We start from the raw sequence: 8,038 nt of genomic DNA, 5'->3' as shown, positions 1-8,038 counted from the left end.
TCTTTTTGTAACATCTTAGGCTGGTTTTTTAAAAAATTTGAAAGAAAGAAAACCGTGACATCACCTTAAAATTTAACTTTTAAACTTAAAAATCAAAAAATCTCGTGGAAGTGGCATGTATTTTTATTTCAGTGCATTTTTTTCAGAAAGCCCGTCCAATTTCCTACAAGTTTGTCTTTGATCACTTTTTGATTTGATACGATACAACGGCTTCGAGATACAATCATTTTTAAATAATAAAATACAAAAATATTTGAATAACTTACGCCCTTCTCAATTGTTATTATCGAGTACAATTGGCTCCATATACACAAAATTGGCTTATATAGGCCTAGGATAACATGTCTACAAAGTTTCATTGAAATCGGATATGGTCGGGTACAAAAGTACCAGAAAAAAATCCTGATTTGAGCTGGAATTGCTTGACCACTGTTAAGAAAAATATCATTTTTTTTTCAACCAAGTTTGTATCCGTGTGTGTTTTTAATACTTACGTGTATTTCAATAGCAAAAACCCCTTTTTTGGGATCTTAAGTTGGATTTCTTTTTGATCTATTTCAAGGATAATTTTAAGCGTATTTTGTTACAAACTGATTTATTTTTAAGCGTTATACTTGATCGAAAAAAATAAGGTTTTTGTACACTGACAATGATATAATTTTTTTTATTTAGCTTGAGATAAATGGATGATAGTTTATTCCAGTTATGATTTATTCAAACGATTTTATTTCCTTTTGTTGACAAGTTATTTGTAAAATATAAAATCACTCAATTAAATTTTGTAGTAAGTATTCCAGCGTGACTGCACGAGGGTTCTAGTAGGTTTCTTTCCCCAGTTGTCCATTTCCGCTCAGCTTCACTGTAACGAGATATTCAAAACACAACGCAAATTTACCTTCTACCAGTGTCATCTGCTGGAATATCCAGTAGTCAGTCCTCATCCTCCGCATCCGCTGCAATCCCCTGCCGCCTTCAACCTAACTCAACCTCAGCTCATGTTTGAAAGCAAATTACCTGTTCCACCCTTACTGTCAATCTCCTCCTTCAGCTGCCCGCCGCCGCCCTACTTACCACACAGATCGCCGGCGTGGTCACGCACCAGCAGAACTTCCACCAGCCGAGCGGGTAGTAGCCGATCATGTCCTTGATGCCGTCGTAGAAGCGGTCCACACCGAACGCCCACGAGATCGACACGCACTCGAAGAACATCAGGAACAACAGACAGAAGCCGGACACGGCGTACGAGTCGAGGATCTGGAACACGTACATTCCGCCCTAGTTCGAACAAAGAGTGAGGGTTAGTTTTTAGATTATGGCAAAGTAGAGATTGAAAACGAACCTCCGTAATACAGGTCAGTCCAACGAGGTAACTAATGGCGCAAACCACGGCGATGAACACTTCCTTGCGCTTGCGCAGCAGATGTGGCCACTCGTCGATGACGGCCGTGATGAAGCCTTCCATGGTACAGAACTGCGAGTCGAGACCGATCAGGAGTAACATGAAGAAGAACAGGCAGGACCAGAGAGGAGCTCCCGGAAGCTGGAGAACGGCTGAGGGGTAGGCAAGGAAGGCCAATCCGGGTCCGGAAGCTGCGACCTCCGCCACCGGGCGTTGCTGCTCGTGGGCCATGAAGCCGACCACGGAGAAGATGACAAAGCCGGCGAACATACTGGTGCTCGAGTTGACCGTACACACGATCAGGGCGTCCCTGGTTTGGAGAAAAGTTGAATGTTTTGTTTAGAATCCTTCAGATATGAGGATCTTTGGGTGATCCTACTTGTACACGTTGTTGTTGAACTTGTTGTAGCTTCCCAGAGCGACCAGTGTTCCCAGACCAAGGCCATACGAGAAGAAGATTTGCGTTACGGCGTCGATCCACACCTGAAAACGATCAAATCCTCTTGAATCTACCCCAGATCATCAAGCTCCCAGTTGTCCCTACCTCCGATTCCGACAGCTTGGACAAGTTCGGACTAACGTAGAACTTGATACCCTCGAACGCTCCAGGCAACGTGATACCACGAATCAGCAGAATCGTCAGCAGGAAGTACGGGAACAACGCGGTGAAGTACACGACCTTTCCAGTCCATTTCACTCCCTTCCAGATGCAGAAGTAGCACAGAATCCACACCAGCAGCAGCGTTCCAGCCAACTCCCAACGGATCGTTCCGACCTGATCTATTCCACTGGAGATCATCAACGCGCGACGTCTAATTGGACAAAGCAAAACCCCCAAACCCAGTCAGACAACTCATCAACCAAATAGAAGTGATTCGAAACTTACTCCCAGAACTCCTTAACGGGGTCGGACAGATCACTCATGGTTACGTTCAACGAGTTGAGCGAGCAGATCTTGGTGAGCGTGTTGTTCGCCCCAAGGGACTCCCAGCACAGCAGATCCTTACGGTCGTAGGGGTTCACGCAGTTGACCGAGTTCCACGGGTTGTCGCAGGTACGCCACGGAACGTCTGCGTTTTAATAAGTTTAGTATTGATGAGGCAGACCCTAATTAAGAATTCAACTTACCAGCTCTGAGTGACATAAAGAAGTAGAAGATGGCCCACGCCAGGATGACGATGTAGTACACGTTCATCCAGCAAGACATGACGGCAGCCGCGTAACCAATACCTAACAAATCAAACAAATCAACATAAAATCTTGAACCTTAATGAGTCCTATGGAAATCCCCGCTACAAACCTTTGAAAATCGGCGCAATCTTGAACACGCCCAGCCCACCGATCGTCAACATCTGCCCCAGTGCCAGCTCCATGAAGAACATCGGGATGCCGGCCAGGAACAGTGTCACAAAGTAAGGGATCAAAAACGCACCGCCACCGTTCTTGTAGCAGAGGTACGGGAAGCGCCACACATTTCCCAAGCCGATGGCCAGCCCCACCACCGACAGGATAAAGTCGAGCTTGGAGCCCCACGAGCCGCGCTCCGGCAGCTGCTCCTTTTTCGCCACCTAAGTCAAAGAAAATCCGGAGTTTGTAGGAATAAGATGTTTTGTCGGAATCCAATAGCTCGTAAAAAAAAATTGGTGAAATTTTTGCATTAGTCTTTATAATTTTTTTACCAAATTACAAAATTTACGAATTGGGTACTAAAGCCCAAGGTAAATTTTCAAGTACAACGGTAAAAAACACGATAAAACCATATTTGATCACTTTTTTTTTCATTTTAACACAAAAAAAAAATATTGACAAGATCGATGGATCAACTATGGTCCCCTTGGAACGAGCTGTCAAGTAGAACCTTTTCTGTCAAAAAGGGCTGGGATGTTAATTTTTAAAAATTGAATTAAAAATCCATTTTAAATCCTTTGCGGTCGTTCAAAGGGTCATTGTATTCAGAAAAATAAGCTTAATCGATGTGAACAATAATATCAGCAATCTAAGCTTCATTTTAGAACCCAATTAGAACTGCTGTCCGAATTTCGAGCAAAAGATTAAACAAGTTTTCCAGATATTTGAGAACAATCACCATATTATTAATCCATTTCAAATTCAATTTGAAGTTTGTGTCTCGAGGCTCCAGTCGATTTCGCATTAGGGCAACAATAAAAAAACCTCTTCTGATTTCATCATCATTTGCATCAATTGGACAAACAAGAGAAAAGAATTTTTTTGGAATTTTGTTTTTTTTATTGTTTTTTGAAAAGGTAGAATAAACAAAATTTACATATTTTTATTTTTTGGGTGTATTGAAAACACCCAAAAAGATTGCTTATTGGACCTGATTAAAATAACGAGATTTGAAACATTCTGAATCAACTTTTCTAAGCTAGCTTTCTATGCTATGTATTCTTCATATTCATTGCCGGATTCTCCATATTCATTGCCGGATAGTAAGTTTCATTTGCAGATTTTTTTAAATTATTGTCTTATTTATCAATTTTACTGTTGAGATTAGATGAGATATCATCGTTTATTTCTAAATCTATTAAATACCTATAATAAAAATAGACAAACCAAAAAGCATGGGAATTACGAATTAATCATTTGAAATAAATTTCAATTGTTTAGCTTGATAAATCTTCGTTTTCCAGCAAAAAAAAAAAATGACTTGCATAAAAAAAAAACAATAAATCAGATATTTTAAAGTTATTCTAGTTTATGTGAAAAAAATGGCTCCCAATTTTTGCGCGCGGTGCGCCAAAAAACCTCAGTTTTTATAAAAAAAAAAAACAAATCTAGAAATCCTGTTCATGAATGAACAGCTCTCATTTTTAAGTATGTTACGTTAAATTTCCCAAGGAATCCGATAAACAATATTTTCAAACATAGGTTCTTCGGTACAGACACCGTCAAAACGGCATTTGGAAGTTGCATACGACCTTTTCAAATGTTAGGCTGAATTTTTCGGTCCTCAAACTATTTTTCTTTTAAAAAGGCCAACTGATCGCCTTTTATTTGCGTTCAAGACAGCTAAAATCGATCGCAGTGTATGTCACCCTAATGTCCAAAAAAGAAATAAAGGTTTTATTATATTGGCCAAGAAAAACCCCAACAAAATTTTGAGTTTGATCGGTGAACTTTTTATTAGGTATATGCTCTTCTCAAATGGAATTGCTGGATTTTAATATTTTCTTACCTTTCAAAATTTAACTGACAAAATCTGTATTTTTTTAATTTAAATTATTTTTGATATTTTTTAGGGGACAAAAAAGGCATTTTTTGTTTAAATAACTTTAAAAGTATTTTTTCCATGAATAATTAAATCTGCAATCAATAAGTACTCAACACTGCTTTTCTAGAAAAGTGCACTGTTATTTAATTATAGCCACTTTAAGTAAGATTTTGAGAAATCTTCATCTATACATTTTTCTTAAAAGCTCCGAAAAAAATTATGTTTATTATTTAATTCTAGGTCCCTTTGAAATATAAGTCTTGCTATCAAAATTTTCAAAATATTGTTCTCGTAAACATCGGAAAATATCCCAAATAATACTTTCTTAGACATTGAAGTCAGACCATGAGTTTCAGAGATATCGGCATTAAATATTAAAATTGAGTGCAGTTTTGCGATACTTAAAAAACTTCAATTTTTCAGTTTCTTTACATATAAATGGCTGTTCCTCACAAAAAAGCCAGTTTTTTGAAGAAAAAAAAAACCAGAATTGGGCTCTCAAAGAAACTTTTTGAACCAATGAAAAATTGCTAATTTTCTTCTTCAAAATCTTATTCAAAGTGGGTATAACTAGCAAATGGTGCACTTAAAAAATTAGTTTCTTTTCGATTGAGAAATCGATTTTTAATCACAAAAATACATTTAAAAGTTTTTTTTTGCGTAAAATTCAACTTTAAAAAATCTATATTTCTTCAAATTATCACTAAATCATAAGCAAGTATTGTCATTGTTATTGTCAATTTCAATTGGTTCACAAAGATAAAGCTTATTTTTCTGAGTACAATAATCCTTTGTACGACCGCAAAGGATTTAAAATGGATTTTTTATTAAATCTTTTTTAAATACCTTCGTGGCCATTCAAATTTTATTGATCGTTTTAACTTATTTTTTTGATTAATTTCCTCAACACATTAATAAATATAAAAAAAGCAAATGAGGCAGTGTAAAATCTATTGAATCGGAATATGGTCTTATAAAAAAATAAAAAATAAACATCATTTTGCGAAATTTTACACCTTTTTTCAAATATTTTACAAAATTTTTAAAAATTATTTTAAACACACAAAATTAAAAAGTATTGAAAAATATTTATTCAATAGTTTTTTATTCGTTATTCTATTAGGTTCATGAAATTTGTTTTGCTCCCTAACTTCTTGACTATTTTTTTATAATTTAAAAATCTTTGCAATGATCTTTATTTTCAGTATAATGAATTTGCTTTTTAAGGCTTTTCATCAATCAAAATTTTATGACTGAAAAGTTATTTTAAATACATTATTTTTTACTAACTTTTAAAAAATCAATGTTATTCAAGTTTCTCAAAGAAGAAAAAATATCAATTTGAAGAAAATACAGTTGCACTGTAAAATTTAGTGAATTTTTGAAAATTTCGAGGCAATAATCCAAGTTTTTTTAAAGTAAAATTCACATTTTTAAGAAATGGATAATTTTGTTTTCATTTGCCATTTTCCAGATCAATGCGATTGTCAAATCGTCTCAAATTCGGTGTGCCGATAAGTTAAAAAGATCCTGTTTACCTGACGAAGGACGATAAGAATAAAAAAGATTATTTAAAAAAATGTAATGTCTATAATTTTTTAAGATCAAATGAGTAAATCTTTAGCAAATGGACGTTTCGTTGATTTTTCTAATTATATTTATTTTTCAATCTGTATATTTAAAAGTTGAAGGAAACAATGGTTGTTTCATTCAAAAAGAAATAAAATCTTTTCAAAAAAAACTCAGTATAATTGAAGGTGCTGCATACAAAAAAAATCTGTGAAATTAAGGCTGACTATTAAATTTGTTTAAGGAGGATTTAAAAATATAATATTCAACTGCTCAACAAAATAATTTGATGACATCCAGATGAAAAATAACAAAAACCATTAAAAATATCATGGTTCACATTTCAGGACCAATTAAGGTCAATTCTGACCATTTTAGAGTCAAATACCGATTTTCTTACATCAATTTTCAGCCAATTTGACTTTTGCATCTCTTAAGAGAAACGATTCCAAAAAAGCACCGTTTCATACCTTGTTCGTCATCGTGACCACCTGCTGCTTGCCCGCGTCCGCGTCGCTGTGTCCTCCCGTCAGTAGATTAAGTTCGATTCTGGTAACTTCCTGTTGCTGGTGCTGCTGCTCCGCTGCTCCTGAGTCTTCGTGCTGGCCAACCACACTATCCAGACATTCAATCGCTGTCGTCGTGGCGCCCTCGGTCATAGTACACGGCGGGGGCCTGCTGCTCGGTTCCCGGGTTGGGCGCCGGTCCAACGGTGGGTGCGGTTCGCGGAGGAAACGTGCGCTCACGGGCCACACCAGCGATCCGAGCGGTGTCTTGGGGTGCGAGGAGGACGTTGCGCTGCTGGTGAAGGTGGGAAATTCTGGGGACCATTGGGAAAGATTTTGAAGAGCAGAAGGAAAATAATGTTTAATATCTTATTTAAGACATAATTTCAAAAAAATGCTGAATAATTCAAACGATAAAGTGTGAAATCTGTTTGCCGTCCATTTCTCATCAGAGTTGAGCTGAAACGATTAAGCAGAAAAATTAAAATTGCTCAACATCTAGGTCATCCACACACCGACTGTAATTAAACTTCCACGTGTTTAACGTCGTTATCATTTATGAAACAAACACTATTCCACATACCAAGTGAGCGCACCAATGAGGGGAAGACCCAACTAAAGCTATAAATAACCGTCGGGTAGTAGACTCTGCTCTCTTGTTCGCGGGAGGAGGAACACTGCCTTTTTGGTTCTGTTTGCGCGAGATAAGGCTCTCCAGGCTGCAGCAGCGCTGAGGCTGACTTCTTGCTCCATCTTGCGCGCTATAAAGTCAGCATAGGCCAGAGCTAGAGCAACGCGATGTTTGATTTACTAAAACAAGGTACCTACTGAGGAATTGGGGTGCAAACAAGAGACAATAGTAAAATGTCTTTAATGTAGGGCAAAAGTAATGTAATTTTACATGCACGTGCCTTAAGGAGTGTATAAAATGTATCAAATTTGAAAAAAAATGAGTGATGGTGAAATGTTTGCTCTTTTCGTACAATTTCTATTTAATAAAAAATCACTTGAATTTTAGATTGACAGTATGTATGTGTTTTTAAAATATGTACAGTTTTCGGGGATCGCCTTTTTTCAATATATTTTGTTGATTTTTTGTGGACAAAAAATACAATTTTTAAAAGCATTTTTTTTTATGAAATACTTTCCCAATAGAACATAGATTATTATAATTGATAAAGAATTAAAAATCAGTACTTAACATTTTTGCAGACGTGCCATGAATTCCAAACTTGAATGATTAAAATCTTTTGAAAGTGAACCGAATCTTAAGTTTTCAAAAAATCTAGACTAAAACTAGGGTTGCGAATGAGCGTGAGGACTTAACAGCTA

General features: G+C 36.6%; 1 protein-coding gene across 1 annotated transcript; it reads right to left on the bottom strand.

The window, feature by feature from the left end:
- Positions 1–633: 633 nt before the first annotated feature.
- Positions 634–7,534, bottom strand: LOC6047906 (sodium- and chloride-dependent GABA transporter 1). Its single transcript, XM_001864863.2, has 8 exons — positions 6,671–7,534; positions 2,700–2,967; positions 2,528–2,629; positions 2,286–2,469; positions 1,944–2,211; positions 1,779–1,882; positions 1,340–1,709; positions 634–1,275 (listed from the first exon to the last, which is right to left on the bottom strand). The coding sequence occupies exons 1-8, from the start codon at positions 6,857–6,859 to the stop codon at positions 1,045–1,047; spliced, it is 1,716 nt and encodes a 571-aa protein (XP_001864898.1). The 5' UTR covers positions 6,860–7,534; the 3' UTR covers positions 634–1,044.
- Positions 7,535–8,038: the final 504 nt, after the last annotated feature.

The sequence above is a fragment of the Culex quinquefasciatus genome, chromosome 2 (assembly GCF_015732765.1).
Source record: "Culex quinquefasciatus strain JHB chromosome 2, VPISU_Cqui_1.0_pri_paternal, whole genome shotgun sequence".
NCBI classification, from domain to species: domain Eukaryota; kingdom Metazoa; phylum Arthropoda; class Insecta; order Diptera; family Culicidae; genus Culex; species Culex quinquefasciatus.
The sequence above is the reverse complement of the archived record's forward strand: the minus strand, read 5'-3'. Positions and strand labels throughout refer to the sequence as shown.

Coding starts and splice junctions, on each gene's coding strand:
- LOC6047906 (XM_001864863.2), bottom strand. CDS start 6,859: ATGACCGAGGGCGCCACGACGACAGCGATTGAATGTCTGGATAGTGTG. Junction 2,968..6,670: donor TGGTCACGATGACGAACAAG/GTATGAAACGGT, acceptor TCTTTGACTTAG/GTGGCGAAAAAGGAGCAGCT. Junction 1,883..1,943: donor CCAAGCTGTCGGAATCGGAG/GTAGGGACAACT, acceptor GATCGTTTTCAG/GTGTGGATCGACGCCGTAAC.